Source organism: Dama dama, chromosome 11 (genome assembly GCF_033118175.1).
Source record: "Dama dama isolate Ldn47 chromosome 11, ASM3311817v1, whole genome shotgun sequence".
Classification (NCBI taxonomy): domain Eukaryota; kingdom Metazoa; phylum Chordata; class Mammalia; order Artiodactyla; family Cervidae; genus Dama; species Dama dama.
In genome coordinates, this window is record NC_083691.1 from 100,891,255 (window position 1) to 100,909,807 (window position 18,553).

The window sequence follows — 18,553 nt, forward strand, 5'->3', positions numbered from 1 at the left end:
AAACTTTTTCACTCTCCTCTTTCACTTTCATCAAGAGGCTTTTCAGTTCCTCTTCACTTTCTGCCATAAGGGTGGTGTCATCTGCATATTTGAGGTTATTGATATTTCTCCCTGCAGTCTTGGTTCCAACTTGTGCTAGCCTGGCATTTCACATGATGTACTCTGCATATAAGTTAAACAAGCAGGGTGACAATATACAGCCTTGATGTACTCCTTTCCCAATTTGGAACCAGTCCATTGGTTTTAACTGTTGCTTCTTGACCTGCATACAGATTTTTCAGAAGGCAGGTAAGGTGGTCTGGTATAAAGCAGAAGTAGGTGTTTTTCTTGAACTCTCTTGATTTTTCGATGATCCAACAAATATTGGCAATTTGATCTCTGGTTCCTCTGCCTTTTCTAAATCCAGCTTGAACATCTGGAAATTCCCAGTTCATGTTCTGTTGGAACCTGGCTTGGAGAATTTCAGCATAACTTTGCTCGCATGTGAGATGAGTGCAATTGTGCAGTAGTTTGAGCATTCTTTGACATTGCCTTTCTTTGGGATTGGAATGAAAACTGACCTTTCCAGTCCTATGGCCACTGCTGAGTTTTCCAAATTTGCTGGTAAATTGAGTGCAGCACTTTTACGGCATCATCTTTTAGGATTTGAAATAGCTCAACTGGAATTCCATCACCTCCACTAGCTTTGTTCATAGTGATGCTTTTTAAGGCCCACTTGACTTCACGGTTCAGTCTGGCTCTAGATGAGTGACCACATCATCATGGTTATCTGGGTCCTGAAGATCTTTTCTGTATAGTTCTGTGTATTCTTGCTGCCTCTTCTTAATATCTTCTGATTCTGTTAGGTCCATCCATACAGTTTCTGTCCTTTATTGTGCCCATCTTTGCATGAAATGTTCCCTTGGTATCTCTAATTTTCTTGAAGAGATCTCTAGTCTTTCTCATTCTATTGTTTTCCTTTATTTCTTTGCATTGATCACTGAGGAAGGCTTTCTTATCTCTCCTTGCTCTTCTTTGGAACTCTGCATTCAGATGGGTATATCTCTCCTTTTCTCCTTTGCCTTTCACTTCTCTTCTTTTCCTGACAATAGGAGATGAATAAAACATGGTACATCCACATCTGTTAAAATGGCCTTGTGTGCACTTACGTGTTTGTGATCAAGGAGAGATCGCTTCTTGTTTAATCGGTCAAAAGAGCAGGTCACAGTATAGTTGGAACCCATCTTTGTTAAAAGAAAAGAAGAAAGAGTGATAGCACTTCATAGAATGATCTGGAAGGACACTAGCTTAGAGGTTCTGCCAAGTGAGGCAGCGTGATGTGTTCTGAAGTTCTGCTGTGATGAGAGAGGCCGTGGGCTGTGATTAGCTGGGGGCACTTTACAATTAGCATCTCAGCACAGCAGCCAGACTGCCTCAGCCTAGAGTGTCCACTATCTTTTCTCACCCTTTCTCAATTTGTTTTGACTTCCTTCATACATTTGCTGAAATCCCAAAATACACAGGGTTATCTCTCTGGTCTCATTTTTTTAAGAAATATCTTCACTTCCTATTATTAAAAAATGAATACAGTGAGTCCCCTACATACGAACCTGCAACTTGCAAGCTTTCACAGATGTGAGCCTGTGTTCACACGTCCGATCGTGTGAGTTAGTTCCCGTGTCTGGTGTGCATTGTCGTGTGCGGCGTCTTCTGCAGGTCACTGTGCTTTTGTGCACTTTAGTGTACAGGACTGCATAGAGCACGTCTGTATAGTGTCTCTAGTTCAATTCCAGGACGTCCATGAGCGATCGTAGAGGCAGCAGTGATGTAACTGGTACCACTGTACTTTTCAAGGTACTGTACTCTAAGATTAAAAATGTTTTTTTTTATTTTTTGTGTTCGTTTTATATAAAATGTATTTTATGTGAAAAGTATTATAAACCTTTATAATAGTAAAGCTGTTGTTGTTTAGTCACTAAGTCGTGTCTGACTCTTTTTCGACGCCATGGACTGTAGCCCGCCAGGCTCCTCTGTCCATGGAATTCTCCAGGCAAGAATACTGGAGTGGGTTGCCATTTTCTTCTCCAGGGGTTCTTGCCAACGCAGGGATCGAACCTGCATCTCCTGCACAGCAGGCAGATTCTTTACCTCTAAGCCACCAGGGAAGCCCCATTACAGTAAAATACTATGAAGTAAAGTACTATATAGTAAAGTACTGTGTATAATTGGGTACCTAGGCTAACTTTGTTGGACTTACAAACACGCTCTTGGAACATAACATGTTCATATATGAGTGTCTTACTGTACAAAACCCCTCAATCTGAGATGGGACTTACGACGACATCTTCAGTTCGGTCCATAACACAGTATTGCCTGACACAGGAAGGTGGAGGATGAGATACATGGGAAAACTTAAAAAAAAAAAAAAAAAAGAAAACAATTGGAAGAGCATGTACTTCTTTCATGGCCCTGTTTGCTGCATGACCCCCTCCTGGGACAGGGTCGGAAGTCCATCCTCATCTCCTAAGACTTCCAGCGCGGAGCCTTGACTATGATGGGCACATGAGCACTTTTCAAGCCTAAGTCTTACCTGGTCGCTGTGCTCCCTTCTTTAGAGCATCCCGAATCCCACCAGAGAAAAGCCAAAGTCCATGCTGGAGGCTCTGTGTCCCTCCCGCCGGAGGCCCGCCCCTCCTAGACCTGCATGGCCGTCCCTCCCACGCCGCCTCCTTAGAGCCCGGCGCCGCACACCCTCAGCCCCTGGTCTCGTCCAGGTTTCCTCCAAGGGCCCCAAGTGCTTTCTCTCTCTAGGGCTGGAACAATGCCTTGCATGGCAGAGGTCCTCCTCAGGGGTGTGTGGAGTGGACTGGATGAGGGCACAGAGTGCCCCGTCCCGGTCTGTCCTGCATTTATAACCAAAAGATCTCACTCCTTCACCTCCCTCATCCTTATTTGAAAGACTTTCTGGGATCCCCAGGCTCTGGGAATAAGACTTATCTTTTTAGCCTGATCCTCAAGTCACCTGCCCTCAGTCTGAGGTCTTGTCACTTCCTGCTCCCCTCTGCCCCCACTGCCAGGAATACCTGCTTCCTGAGCATCCCTTTGCTGTGTCTGCCTTCCACGGCTCTTGACTTCTGAGCTGTGTGCTTTTAAAGCTTTTATTTGCTTTAAGATTACATCAAAGGGGACTTCCCTGGTGGTCCAGTGGTTAAGAATCTGCCTGCCAATGCAGGGGACACAGGGACTCGATCACTGGTCCGGGGAGATTCCACATGGCATGGGGCAACTAAACCCATGTGCTGCAACTACTGAAGCCTGCACGCCCTAGAGCCTGTGCTCTGCAACTAGAGAAGCTGCTGCAATGAGAAGCCCGTGCACCTCGATTAGAGAGTAGCCCTTGCTCACTGCAACTAGAGAAAGCCTGAGCACAGCAACGAAGACCTTGTGCAGCCAAAAACTCAAAAACTAATTAACAACAGCGACAAAAGATTCCATCAGGGAGTGCTTCCTCCAGGAAGCCTCCCCAGATACCATGACCCTTGGCGAGCTGTCCGTCCATCCCTGCTGCCGTGGAATAACCCCTCTGATTCCCTCCAGGTGGCGCCCCAGGCAGCAGCCAGCACCAGCGTCTTTCTGAGCCTGTGTATTTTCTCTCCCACTGTGATTGAGCTTTCTCAATCCTCGGTGCCTTGCCTCCAAAGGGACTGACCTAACATTTTTGATGATGGTAGATTATTGTTTTTTAACTTATATTTTTCTAAACTGCGCTGGGTCCTTCTTCCTTTGTCCATCCTCAGGATCACAGACTGACCTTAATAAGGATTGATAAGAATTTTCTGTAATCTGGATATTTTTATCCTATTGTGTGTGTGCATGCTGTCTCGTCCAGTTCTTTGCAACCCCATGGACTGTAGCCCGCCAGGCTCCTCTGTCCATGGGGTTCTCCAGGCAAAGTTACTGGAGCGGGTTGCCATTTCTTACTCCAAGGGATCTTCCCAACCGGGGAGCGAACCTGCGTCTCTTGCATCTCCTGCATTGGCAGGCAGCTTCTTTACCACTGGTGGCAGCGGGGAACTAGGCTAGAAAACCTGCCTCATATGTGGGGCTGAAGAAAAGTACCGCGTGGTGGGGACACAGGTTGCAGTGCTGGTAACTGCCGAGGCTCTGTTACCAAACCTGCTGGGGTCCAGTCCCAGGTCTGCCCCTCTTGTCGGCTGTGTGACTGGGGCCTCACGATCTCCCTCTCTGTACGTCAAGCATTTCCATCCCGGAGTGGTACCCTCTGCAGGGGGCGTGGAATAGTCTATGGAAAGCTTCTTAGAGGCTGTGGCGCACAGTAAACTCTCAGATGACAGCTGCTGTTACTGTTCTGTTATGAAACTGGATTGTGCTGTTTATGAAATGTGGTTTTTTCCCATGATGTATTGTGACCTTCCTCCTGGGTCAGTGAACATGCATCTATATGGCCACTTCCTCAGTCCTCTAGCAGTACTGACATCTCTGCCCCATGTCTGTCACAGCTGACCTTGATTGATCTGGTCATCTATGCATCCCTGGAAGCTGTTAACATCCGCGGAGTTCGATGGTCAAGGGCCTTGAGGCCAGTCTTCCTCATTAACTTCCCTGAAAGTCGTCAGGTAAGGATATGATTTAGGATGCACAAGAGGGTGTTTTTTTTTAAATTTTTTTACTGAAGTGTGGTTGGATCACAGTGCTGTGTTAATTGTTGCTGTGCAATGAAGTGACTCAGTTACACACTTACATGTACATTCTCTTTCGTATCCTTTTCCATTACGGGTAGGATGTGAGTACAGTCATCCTGGGATGCTGAGTATAGTTCGCTAGCTGTACAGTAGGACCTTGTTTCTCCATTCTCTGCATACCCGTTTGGCTTCTCCGGTGGCTCAGTGGTAAAGAATCCCCCTGCCAATACAGGAGACGTGGGTTAGATCCCTGGTTCGGGAAGATCCCCTGGAAAAGGAAATGCAACCCACTCCAGTATTCTTGCCTGGGAACTCCCTTGAACAGAGGAGCCTGGCGGGCTACTGTCCATGGGGTTGCAAAGAGTCAGACACGACCGAGCAACTAAAGCAACAGCATATCCCAGTCTGCGTCTGCTAAGGGAGTGGGGTTTTTGTTTTAGCAGAAAATCAGCTGATTGTGTGTGAATGAAACGAAATTTTGTTTTCACAGATCCGAAGGGCTTTCCGAAGCATCCGGAACACTCTGCCCGACGTCCTCTACGTCTTCCTCTTGTTCCTCTTCAGTATGATGATTTTCTCCCTCATGGCCTTGAAGCTTTTCGGGGACAGGTGAGCACGCTGCTCTGGAGGTTTCTGCCGGAGAACTCTCCCACGTGTGTGTTCAGCCTGCTGGTGGCAGAATTGGTCACCAGCGGCTGTCTTCCCCGTTCAGACACTCCAGCAGGGCTCCAGCAAGCGGACAAGGGCCGGAAACCACAGCTGCATTTCCGTCTGTGGGTTTTTTACACTCTGTGTCGTTGGGTCCTCTTTAGGGGTCTCAGAACGGTGGAAGGGTCGCCGTACTTCACCAACGTCCTGGACATAGCGTTTGAGCTCTACGTGCTGGTCACCACTGCAAACAGCCCTGACGTCATGTACGTGAGTCACCGATTCACAGCCACTGATGCCTGCTATATAACAGAATGCACTTTCTTAAAAGCAACTGTAAGAGGAAAAAATGGTGATTTTCTGTTTATTCATATTTGTTGTAAAATTTTTATACAGTTTTTTTGGGGGGGCCACACCATGAGACATGCGGGGTCTTAGTTCTCCCACCAGGGCTTCCTATGTAAATTTAGTCCCTATGTAAATTTAGATTTAAATAGAGAGGGTAGGCTAGTGCTAACACTTTGCACTCTTCAAAAATTTTATGAGGGACTTCCCCTGCAGTCCAGTGGTTAAGACTCTGAGCTTCCATTGCAGGGAGCACTGGTTTGATCCCTGGTTGGGGAACTAAGATTCTGAATGCCAAACAACATGGCTAAAAAGAAAAAAAAAAAAAGATTAAATTAAAACTAAATTTAGATGACCTTTTTAAAAAAACCAAAAGCAACAGGAGACATCTCTGGAAACACAACTTAAGTATTTGAACTCAATTCTGTTCTGGAATGTTCTTTGAGTCTGGAGTTGAAACACTTAAGCCATTTTTGTAAATGAAGCACAGCTTTTCTCCTAAGCATTGATGTGGTTTTCTGGCTAAATGAAACAGGAAAGAAATGTAAAGATTAGGAGTTGTCCCCTCCCCCTGTCCCGCAGTGCCAATTCTCCACACATGTGGATGTTATTTAGGAGAAAAACATCAGGCTTTTTTTTTTCCTTTTCCCTAATATCCTGTTTATCATGGTTTTGTCTTGTTTGTGGAGGTAAGATTATTCAACAGTGCTCCCTGAGTAGATGACTCCTGGGTTCTAGAGTGTGGCTGGAGCTGTAACTGCAGATGTCCACCCGTCTCCTCCCATAACGCGCTTGGGGGAAGGGCGGGTTTCCTGTTGAGTTGTGCGTAGGACCATCGTGTCAATTTGTCCTGGGTTCTTGCTCACTGAGGCCTGCCTCTAGCCAAAAATGAGCAAGGTGAAGTTCCTGGCCCTCCTGTTTTTTCTTGGCTCTTTCCCTTGGCTGGCTCCCTCAGTGTCCCCTGCTGAGCAAAACCCAGTTTCCGTGAAAGGTGGTATGAGCATGCATCCTGATTTATGCCTTCTGTCCTGGCACCATTACTTTTTAAAATTATTTTTTATGTTTTTTTGGTTATTCTGGGTCTTTGTTGCTGCACTGGGGCTTTCTCTAGTTGTGGCGAGTGGGATCTGCTCTTCACTGTGGGACATGGGCTTCTCGTGGTAGTGATTTCTCTTGCTGCGGAGCACTGGCTCTAGGCTCACGGGGCTTCACTAGTTGCGACTCATGGCCTCAGTTGTTGTCCTCCACAGGTTTAGTTGCTCTGTAGCATATGGAATCTTCCTGGGCCAGGGATTGAACCCGTGTCCCCTGCATTGCCAGGCAGATTCCTATCCATTGTGCTGCCAGGGAAGGCCCCAGTGCCATTATTAATGGTACTTCTTTCGTTCTCATAGTCCGAATGTGGATAGAAAATTATCTGCCTTCCCCGCATCCCAGCAAGGCATTCTGGTGTCCTTGAAAAGCCTTGAGTGTGAACCCAGGTCACAGTTCAGATTCTTTCTATAATTCTGGGCAAGTGGAGCTCCTTTCTGGGCTCTGATTTTCTCAGTGGGAAGGGAGGGAGAGGGATGGGTGCATCTCCCAAATCTTGCCGGCTCTGGAAATTGGCACTTCTCTAAGGCATTGAGAACTTCAGAAGGCAGGTCTGGAGTGAGCCATTTAGCGTGAAGCTCGGTGGTGGCTTTGAGGCCCTGTCGCACTGTCTAGGGGAGACTTAGAGTGAGACAGGTTTCCCTGGGCCCCGGGCATGTGGACTGTCCACGTGGGAGGTCACCTATGGTCAGCCGTCTGTGCACCGTGGACCCAGGGCACGGAGACCATGACAGATACTTATTTCCTTCTAGGATGCCTGCCTACGAGCTCAACTGGTGGTATTCTCTGTACTTTATCACCTACATCATCATCAACACCTACCTCTTCATGTCCGTCTTTCTGGCTGTTGTCTACAACAACTACAGGAAGCACCTGAAGGTGACGCGCCTGACCTGGGGTCCAGCGGGAGTCAGTCGCCTGGCTGGGGTGGGAGCAGGGAGGCCAGCCTGTGCATTTGCAAAATATTTGAGCATACTCATTTTCCTTCTGCTTTGATGAATCTGAAGATTCATTTGCCTGGCTGAACTCTGCTGGGCCAGGTGGTTCTTTGTCAGTCTGGCACGGGTCTGACAGTGTGTCTCAGCTTCAGGGCCGATCCTAGATTTGCTCCTCACTCTTTTTTTTTTTTTCTCTTTTTGGCCGGGCCACTTGGCATGAGTGATCCTGGTTCCCTGACCAGGGATTGAACCTTGTAATGGAAGGGCAGAGTCTTAACCACTGGACCACCAGGGAAGTCCCTTGTGCATTAACCACTCTTAATGCATCTGATTGCTCATGGCTCCTTGAAGTCTTTTCTCCTTTTTTGAGGGTTTTTATTTACTTATTTTTAAATTTGTATTGAGTATTAAAATAAACTCTTTATTTTAGTGTGTTTATTTTTAAATTTTTCGTTGATGTACAACGTTGTCTTGGTTTCAGGAGCACAGCAAAGTGATTCAGTTGTCCATATACATATATCCATTCTGTTTTTGCTTCTTTTCCCGTATAGGCCATTGCAGAGTATTGAGTAGAGTTCCCTGTGCTATACAGTAGGTCTATCTCATTATCTATTTTCTATATAGTAGTGGGTATATATCAATCCCAATCTTCCAATTCATCCCTCCCTCACTTTCCTCCCTGGTAACCTTAAGATTGTCTTCTATATCTGTGACTCTATTTCTGTTTTGTAAATAAGTTCATTTTTACTATTTTTTTTAGATTCCACATATAATATTCATATGATATTTCATATGATATTTGTCCTTTTCTGTCTGACTTACTTCATACAAAGTATGAAGGAGCCAAAGCTGATGAAGACATAGCTGCACCCATTAAGAGTTTAAGGTCTTTAAATAATAAATGCTAGAGAGGGTGTGGAGAAAAGGGAACCCTCCTACATGCTGATGGGAATGTAAATTGGTGTAGCCACTATGGAAGACAGTGTGGAGGTTCCTTAAAAAACTAAAAATAGAATTACCTTATGATCCAGCAATCTCCCTCCTGGGTGTATATTCAGAAAAAACTCTAATTCAAAAAGATAGCTGTACCCCCATGTTCACTGCAGCACTATTCACAATAGCCGAGTCTTGGAAGCAACCTAGATGTCCATCGACAGATAAGTGAATAAAGAAAAGATGGTACATATTTACAATGGAATATAGAGAGAATGAAACGCACCATTTGCAGCCATAAAAAAGAATGAAATAATGCCATTTGCAGCAACACGGATGGAACTAGAGATGATCATACTAAGTGAAGTAAGCCAGACAGAGAAAGACAAACACTACATGATATCACAGATATGTGTAATCTAAAATATTATACCAATTAACTCATTTACAAAAAAGAAATAGACTCACAGACATAGAAAACAGACTTGTGATTACTAAAGGGGGAAACAGGGATGGATCTATTCAGTTCAGTTCAGTTCAGTTGCTCAGTTGTGTCCGACCCTTTGCGACCCCGTGGACTGCAGCACACCAGGCTTCCCTGTCCATCACCAACTCCCGGAGCTTACTCAAACTCACGTCCATTGTGTCGGTGATGCCATCCAACCATCTCATCCTCTGTCGTCCCCTTCTCCTCCTGCTCTCAATCCTCCGCAGCATCAGGATCTTTTCAAATGAGTCAGCTCTTCACATCAGGTGGCCAAAGTATTGGAGTTTCAGCTACATCAGTCCTTCCAATGAATATTCAGGACTGATCTCCTTTAGGATGGACTGGTTGGATCTCCTTGCAGTCTCTCAAGAGTCTTCTCCAACACCACAGTTCAAAAGATCAATTCTTCAGTGCTAAGTTTTCTTTATAGTTCAACTCTCACATCCATACTTGACTACTGGAAAAACCATAGCTTTGACGAGATGGATCTTTATTGGCAAAGTAATGTCTCTGCTTTTTAATAAGCTGTATAGATTGGTCATAACTTTTCTTCCAAGGAGTAAGCGTCTTTTAATTTCACAGCTGCAATTACCATCTGCAGTGATTTTGGAGCCCAGAAAAATAAAGTAAGCCACTGTTTCCCATCTGTTTCCCACGAAGTGATAGGACCAGATGCCATGATCTTAGTTTTTTGAATGTTGAATTTTAAGCCAGCGTTTTCACTCTCTTCCTTCACTTTCATCAAGAGACTCTTCAATTCCTCTTGGCTTACTGCCGCAAGGTTGGTGTCATTTGCATATCTGATGTTGTTGATATTTCTCCTGGCAATCTTGATTCCAGCTTGTGCTTCATCCAGTCCAGCATTTTTCATGATGTACTCTGCATATAAGTTAAATAAGCAGGGTGACAATATACAGCGTTGACATACTCCTTTCCCAATTTGGAACCAGTCTGTTATTCCATGTGTGTTCTAATTGTTGCTTCTTGGTCTGCATACAGGTTTCTCAAGAGGCAGGTCAGGTGGTCTGGTATTCCCATCTCTTGAAGAATTTTTAACAGTTTGTTGTGATCCACACAGTCAAAGGCTTTGGTGTAGTCAATAAAGCAGAAGTAGATGTTTTTCTGGAACTCTCTTGCTTTTTCGATGACCCAACAGATGTTGGCAATTTGATCTCTGGTTCCTCTGCCTTTTCTAAAACCAGCTTGAACATCTGGAAGTTCACGGTTCACATCCTGTTGAAGCCTGACTTGGAGAATTTTGAGCATTACTTTGCTAGCGTGTGAGATGAGTGCAATCATGTGAGTGTTCTTTGGCCTTGCCTTTCTTTGGATTGGAATGAAAACTGACCTTTTCCAGTCCTGTGGCCACTGCTGAGTTTTCCAAATTTTCTGGCATATTGAGTGCAACACTTTTACAGCATCATCTTCTAGGATTTGAAATAGCTCAACTGGAATTCCATCACCTTCACTAGCTTTGTTTGTAGTGATGCTTCCTAAGGCCCACTTGACTTCACATTCCAGGATGTCTGGCTCTAGGTGAGTGATCACACCATCATGATTATCTGGGTCATGAAGATCTCTTTTGTATAGTTCTTCTGTGTATTCTTGCCACCTCTTCTTAATATCTTCTGCTTCTGTTAGGTCCATACCATTTCTGTCCTTTATTGTGCCCATCTTTGCATGAAATGTTCCCTTGATATCTCTACTTTTGTTAAAGAGATCTCTAGTCTTTCCCATTCTATTGTTTTCCTCTACTTATTTGCATTGATCACAGAGGAAGTCTTCTTATCTCCTCTTACTGTTCTTTGGAACTCTTGATTCAGATGGGTACATCTTTCCTTTTCTCCTTTGCCTTTTGCTTCTCTTCTTTTCATAGCTGTTTGTAAGGCCTCCTCAGACAACCATTTTGCCTTTGCATTTCTTTTTCTTGGGGATGGTCTTGATCACTGCCTCCTGTACAATGTCCATAGTTCTTCAGGCACTCTGTGTATCAGATCTAATCCCTTGAATCTATTTCTCACTTCCACTGTAATCATAAGGGATTTGATGTAGGTCATACCTGAATGGTCAAGTGTTTTTCCCTACTTTCTTCAATTTAAGTCTGAATTTCACAATAAGGAGTTCATGATCTGAGCCATATATATATATATATATATGTATGTATGTATGTATTATGTGTATATGTATTTATATACATATATGCAACTGTGTGTGCTGACTTGCTTCAGATTAATTCTGTGTGACCCTATGGATTGTAACCCCCAGGCTCCTCTGTTCGTGGGGATTCTCTAGGCAAGAATACTGGAGTGGCTTCCCATGCCCTCTTTCAGGGGGTCTTCCCGACCCAGGGATCAAACCTGCATCTCTTGTGTCCTGTGTTAGTCGGTGGATTCTTTACCACTGTGCCACCTGGGAAGCCCGATCTGTCTATCTACCCTATCTGTCTACATATGATTAAATCACTTTGCTCTACACCTGAATGAACACGACATTGTAAATCAACTCTGCTCAGTTTTAAAAAAAGAATTTATGGTCCAGCTATGTTATCAGCTTACAGGGAGCAGTAGGGATGGGCACCCACATGGCCCATTATACCATGAAGAGGGGTTCTCCTCGTCCGGAAGATTCTCTGTGCACAGTCAGGCTTAATGGCAGCCCTGACCCCTTCCTTCCAGACCACTGCTAGCCTCGTTTCACTCACCTCCTTTCCTCCCGCTCTCCTTCTCTGTCTTCATCGACTTAATGGCAGATCTGTCTTCTCCCACCCCTGCGTCTCCCTCTCTCTCAGCAGCAAACCTCATCTCCTTCCTTTCTGGAATCTGCCTCGCTCCTGGGCAGGGCGGAGTTTGGACCTGTCTGCCTCCTGCTGCTTTGTTTTCTCAGCATTCTGATTATCCTTCATGGGTTTATTCACTTGCACTGGTAAGTGGAGTTCTGTTTCTTCAGATACTGGATAGTTACCCATGTCTGGAGCAGGGGAGGGATTTTGTACCTCGCGAATTAACAGACTCATCAGTGACTTCTCTCTGTGATTCCCCCTGTGGCATGAGTTCCTGGGTTGCTATTACAAGATGAGATGTTGCAAACCCAGGAGCAGGAGCAGGATAACGAGTCTTCGTTAGGCGTGGTGAGACCTTTACACTTGGGTATCTCCTGCTCATCCAGAAAGGATACACGTGGTCCCCAGGATGCACTCATCTCAACTCTTCCATTACCTTGAAATGTTTAAGGCTGAGAAATGAGGCTTTCTTGCATCTTCCTCTTAAGAAAGACACACACACTTCTATTTTTTTTTTCAAGAATGAGATTCACACACTGGCATACCTGAAGCGTCACAAAATGACGGAAGCTTTCAACATCCTGAAAGTCAAGGTGGGCACAGTGTTTGTGGTGAAGGAGGCCCGGTGGAGGCAGCTGGTCAAGGTCGTGGCTCCAGACATCAGCAGTTCCCACCTGGAGCTCCTGTTGAGGATCTCCGACGAGGGACAGACGGGGCACGTGGGTAAGAAGCCTCAATGAGAAGTGGGGGGATGGGATATTTTCTTCATTTTCTTTTTAAAAAAGCTATGTATTTATTTGACTGAGTCCCATCTTAGCTGGGACACACAGGTTTCTCTCTAGCTGTGGCATGTGGGCTTAGTCATCTGTGGGATCTTAGTTCCCTGATCGGGGATCGAATCCTCAACCCCTCCAATGGAAGGCAAACTCCTAACCACTGGGCCACCAGAGAAGTCCCTCATTTCCTCACGTTCGCAAATAGAGGTGTGTATTGGCTGGAGGTGTTACCATGGAGTTAGGGTCCTGAGCTGTGTTCTGACCAGGGTGCGTGTAGTCAGCATGTGCCGAGCCTTCTGGACGCCCTTTACCTTGTAACATGGTCATTCCCTGTCTGGGCTTCTGCTTTAAGGAGCACATCTAAAACATGGAAAATGGCTGTATAAATAAACGCCTGAAGTGCATTTAGCATTTGCAAGTGAGAAGTTGAAAGTAACCTACATATTCATGTATAAGTGGTTGATAGCGATGATCAGTAACGCTTGATATTGGTAGCGTGCTTGCCATGTGCGTGCCACTGTTGTGATTATTGTCTGTGATCTTCCCCAAACTCACTGAGGCGGGGGTCTCGTTATCCTCTTTTGTCAGTATGGGAACTGAGACTCAGAGAGGTCAAGTCATTTGCCCAGGGCCACACAGCTGCAGTGTGGCACAGGCCGTCTAGACTCCAAGGCCCCTGCCTTTTATCATTATTCTAAACTGCCCCAAATTCTAAGGGTCGCTTAACAGGAAATGTTGGTGACATCAAAAATGATCATGAAGGGACTTCCGTGGTGGGCCAGTGGCTATGACTCCATGCTTCCAAGGCAAGGGCCATGGGTTTGATCCCTGGTTGGGGAACTAACATCCCACATGCTGTGCAGTATGGTCACATAAATAAATACATTTAAAAAGATGCTTTTTAAAAGGACCATAAAGATGAGGTAGCAATGGGGAAAGACATGTGATGACTGCAGTACACCCCGACTTCAGTTCACCAGTTTCAAGAGGAGACTAGAGGGAGACGCACCCAAATGCAGTGGTAAGTCTGAGAGGATGTAGATTTACACGAGACAAGGAGTCTGAAAGCCGTCCAGCGGGACCAGGGCTTTCTCAGGGCTCGCTGCCTGTGTGAGAAGAAGGAAACGGTGACTGATCCTCGGGAACCTATGAGAGTGTCCAGGGAAAAGGGGGAGCTGCGTGGCAGGACACCGTTAAACAGGGGCTGCCAGCACCCTCCAGTGAGGGTTTTGGACCCAGGAGGCCAGGTCAAGGTTTGTCAGGCGTCCTCGCTGAGCTGTGGGCATGTGCCTTCAGCCACCCAGCTCGATGGCTCAGAAGCCAGGCTTCTCAGCCCCCGAAGAGTCAGGTTTGGTGGCTCTGTCAGGGACTGGCACTGATACACTCTGGGTCCTCATGTGAGACTTAGGGTTCCGCTAATGATGGGGGAAGAGTGGCTGGGCAACCCTTGGGCACCAAACTTTGCAAGTTCTTTGGAAAGTGCATGAAGCTTTTAAATTTCTAGCCTGCCATGGATTTGTATATTTGGGTGAAACACAGCAAAGATGAATGACTAGAAAGGTGGAATTAAAAAAACTCATAAAATTCAAGTCCCATGGAGAAGGAAATGACAACCCACTCCAGTATTCTTGCCTGGAAAAGTCCATGGACAGAGGAGTCGGGCGGACTGAAGTCCATGGGATTACATGACTGAGCATGTGTGCACAAGGGTGGAGGGAAATGGGTTGGTAGCAATAAAGTGGTAGAACTGAAAAAAAAAAAAAAAAAGAAAAAAAAATTCAAGTCCCAATTTTTCATTATTAAATTTTCCCTCCTGGGTGGATTTTTTTTTTTTTTTTTTAAGTTTTTTTGTCCACACTGTGCTGCATGTGGGATCTTAGTTCCCCGACCTGGGATCGAGCCTGCATCTCCTGCATTGCAAGGTAGATTCTTAACCACTGGACTGCCAGGGAAGTCCCTCCTCTTCTTATTAAGGGCACCAGTCACGTGAGATCAGGGCCCACCCTAATGGCCTCCTTTCTGCCTAATTACCTCGTCAGAGGCTCCATCTCCAAAATATAGGCATGCTCGGAGGTGCTGGGAGCTAAGCCTTCAGCATATTAAATCTCAGGGGACACAGATCAGCCCATAACTCCTGTTTGGCTGGTTCCGGCCTTAGACTGTTCCGGCCTTCTCTAGAACTTTCTTCTATCTCTGGTTTACCATACCCCACGCCCTAGCACTGCTAATCTTCAAAAGCTTGTGTCGGATTTATAGCCTTAGGTTATCGAAACCTCAAACTTGAACACTTACTCAAGGCACAGCACCCCCGTGGTTCTGCTTCATCCGTGGCTTTCCCTCTCACATGATGTGAGGCTGGTCTGAGGCTGCAAAGCTGCAACATGACGACAGCCCCAGACCTCACCAGGCAGTGCCCTGAGGTTCTGATGCCCTGGGGATGTTCAGCAAAGGACATCACACGGCCTTCTGAGCAGGTGAGAGGGGGCAGAGGAGGTCAGCAGATGCCCTTGAGGCATACCTACCCGTGACCTTGGCTGCCACTGGTTGGCTCATGACTGGAGTCAGCAGGCCTCGGCCCTCAGCTCTGAGCGCTGCTCAATTTTTTGTTTTTAAACTTTTTATTTTGTGTTGGGGTATAGCTAATTAACTATGTTGTGACAGTTTCAAGTGGACAGCAAAGGGACCCAGCCATCCATATACATGTATCCATTCTCCTCCAAACTCCCCTCCCGTCCAGGTTGCCACGTAACATCAAGCCGAGTTCCTGTCCTTATTGGCTATGCATTTTAATTATAGCAATGTGTACATGTCTATCCCAAACGCCCTAACTATCTCTAACCACCCCTCATCTTTCCCTCCAGCAATGTTTGTTCTGTAAGTCTGTGAGTCTCTTTCTGTTTTATAAGTTGATTTGTATCATTTCTTTTTAGATTCTGCAGATAAGGGGTGCCATGTATTTCTCCCTCTCTGTCTGACCTACTTCACTCAGTATGGGAATCTCTAGGTCCGCCCATGTTGCTGCAGATGGCGTTATTTCATTCTTCTTAATGGCTAAGGCCGTGGCACCCTCTCCAGTACTCTTGCCTGGAAAATCCCATGGACAGAGGAGCCTGGTGGGCTGCTGTCCATGGGGTCGCACTTCACTTTCACTTTTCACTTTCATGCATTGGAGAAGGAAATGGCAACCCACTCCAGAGTTCTTGCCTGGAGAATCCCAGGGACGGCGGAGCCTGGTGGGCTGCCATTTCTGGGGTCGCACAGAGTCAGACACAACTGAAGTGACTTAGCAGCCACAGCAGCAGCAGTGACTAAGTAATATTACATTGTATACACGCACCGCATCTTCTTTATCCATTCTTCTGTCGATGACCGTTTAGGTTGTTTCCATGTCTTAGCTGCTGTAAACAATGCTTCAGTGAGCACTGGGATGCAGGTATCCTTTTGGATCACGTTTTTCTCCAGATATATGCCCAGGAAGCCCTGCTCAGTTTTGCCACCTGAGTCATGATCCTATTTGTAAATTAAATGAGACCAGGACTCATCTAGTTTGAAAAAAGGAGTCCGTCTGAGTCACAGATTTTATTAGCACTCCATGGAAGTGGCAGGAAGGTGCCCATGAACTCATGGCTTAGCAGACTTCCCCAGTATTTTGCCTTTCACAAAACAGGGATGTCAATTTAAATACTGTTACCAGAGCAAACATGTCCTTAAGGAAGACAGCCAATTAGATTTGTTAACTTCTAGGGATTGTAGGTTATCTTTTAGGGGAGATAGGAGTTATTTCTGGTGTCTGGGTGTACAAAGATTCCTTTGGTTAACCAACACTTTTCTTTTTTAAAAAATTTTTAAAGGTTTTCTTTTGATGTGGATTGTTTTTCTAAGTCTTCATAGAATTTGTTACAATATTTCTTCTGTTTGATGTTTGGCCTCAAGGCATGTGGGATCTTAGCCCCCCACCAGGGATGGAACCTCAACTCCCTGCATTAAAAGGCGAAGTCTTAACCGCTGGACCACCAGGGAAGTCCCTAACCAACACTTTCAAAGACAGTTTTAATAACAGAAAGACACACAGAATTTCACACTTCACTGTAGTCTCCACTCAGTACAAGCAGGGAGACCACCAGATCCATGAGGCATGCTCACTTTCTCCCTTGATCTCTAACTATGGGCCTGTGTGGTTTCCAAGGTTAAATGCTGGAATTCTGTTAGTGCCAAAAGTGTTAGACTTAAATCTGGTGTTAAACTGAGAAAGATGAAACTTATAGATGTGGAAAGAAAAGAGCTGAATAGAATTGTTAACAGAGAGTATAGAGAATAATGTGTCTACAACAAGCGTTGGTAGGCTATGATCCACCGGCTATATATGGTCACTGCCTGCTTTTATAAACACATTTTACTGGAACACAGCCAGGCTTATTCATTTGTGTTTTGTTTATGGCTGCTTTCATGTTAAAGTGGCAGAATTGAAAAGTTGAAACAGGGATCAATTGGTCCACAAAACAACATATTTACTCTTTGCAGAAAAGAATTTGCTGACCCCTAATCTCCAACATATAGTACCAGATGGGCACAAATTTCTTGACAGCAAATTACCATAATTTGGACCCTCTTTGTCCTTTCTTGTTCTTTTTTTTTTTTTTAATGTTTATTTATTTATTTGGCTCTGCCGGGTCTTAGATGCAGCATGTGGAATCTTTAGTTGCAGCACATGGGATCTAGTTCCCTGACCTGGGATCAAACCCTGGCCCCCTGCATTGGGAGCACGGAGTCTTAGCCAGTGGACCATCAGGGAAGTCCTGTCCTTTCTTGTTCTACAGAATCTTCTGGATGAAAAGATGTGAGCCCAGTGACACTGATAGAGTCCCTGTTGGTTGAGGTTATTTGACGACTGAGGTTGTGGCTGGATTCTGTGTACACACACGCACACACACACACAGAGTTTTATTTATTTATTTGACTTGTCGGGTCTTAGTTGCACTACATGGAATCTTTAGTTGTGGCATTTGAACTCTTAGCTGTGGCATGTGGGTCGATCTCCCAGACCAGAGACCGAACCCCAGGCCCCTGCACTGGGACCTCAGAGCATAGCCACTGAACCACCAGGGAAGTCCCTTGGCTGGATTCTTATCAGTAGGCTCCCCTGAACCCTATTTGTGGTTGTCATGTCAGTGTCTCCCTACCGTCTGATGGTGGAGCTCACATAGCTCAAGTCTCTGAACTCAAGTTATCACATCAACTAATTTTCCCAGGCTGCCCTTCGCCCTGAGTGGGTACTACACGCCTTTGACTATTAAGACAAATGTATGTGTTTTGGTTCTAACTCTAAAGACCCAGAATCATTAGAGTTAGAATCTAAGAATAAGATATTCTTATATATCCTAAGATATGTAAGAATGCTTTCATCCAACTTGATGTTCTTAGGGTCACTGAGTGTGTAGTGTTAATCTCTTAGTCATGTCCGATTCTTTGCAACCCCATGGACTATCACCTGCCAGGCTCCTCTGTCCATGGAGTTCTCCAGGCAAGAATACTGAAATGGGTTGCCATTTCCTTCTCCAGGGGGTCTTCCCAACCCAGGGATTGAACCTGGGTCTTCTGCATGCAGGCAGATTCTTTACTGAGGCACTCCTAGAGAATATAAGCAACTTGACTGTTGAATATCACTCAGTGTTTTTTCTAACTCAGACTCCTCACTCAGATGAGGCCACACTTTGGACATGGCTGAGGCTTTCTCTTTGCCTGGGTGTCTGTTGATAGCAGTTCACTGTCATCATTCTCAAATTAATCATTATGGTGACAACTGTAGAACCATGACTGGTGGTTTACTTCTGAAAACTTGGAGACCTGGCCATCATCTAGGCCTCTAACCAAGA

At 45.4% G+C, this 18,553-nt stretch overlaps 1 protein-coding gene across 1 annotated transcript in view; it reads left to right on the forward strand.

Annotated features, from left to right (window-relative positions):
• LOC133065223 (two pore channel protein 2-like) overlaps positions 1 to 18,553 on the forward strand; it is a 53,629-nt gene that overhangs the window by 13,948 nt on the left and 21,128 nt on the right. Inside the window, exons 5-9 of the mRNA XM_061156041.1 lie at positions 4,500 to 4,616; positions 5,173 to 5,291; positions 5,495 to 5,596; positions 7,520 to 7,646; positions 12,426 to 12,627. Coding sequence (XP_061012024.1) covers positions 4,500 to 4,616; positions 5,173 to 5,291; positions 5,495 to 5,596; positions 7,520 to 7,646; positions 12,426 to 12,627 — 667 coding nt within the window. The remainder of the gene's footprint in view (positions 1 to 4,499; positions 4,617 to 5,172; positions 5,292 to 5,494; positions 5,597 to 7,519; positions 7,647 to 12,425; positions 12,628 to 18,553) is intronic.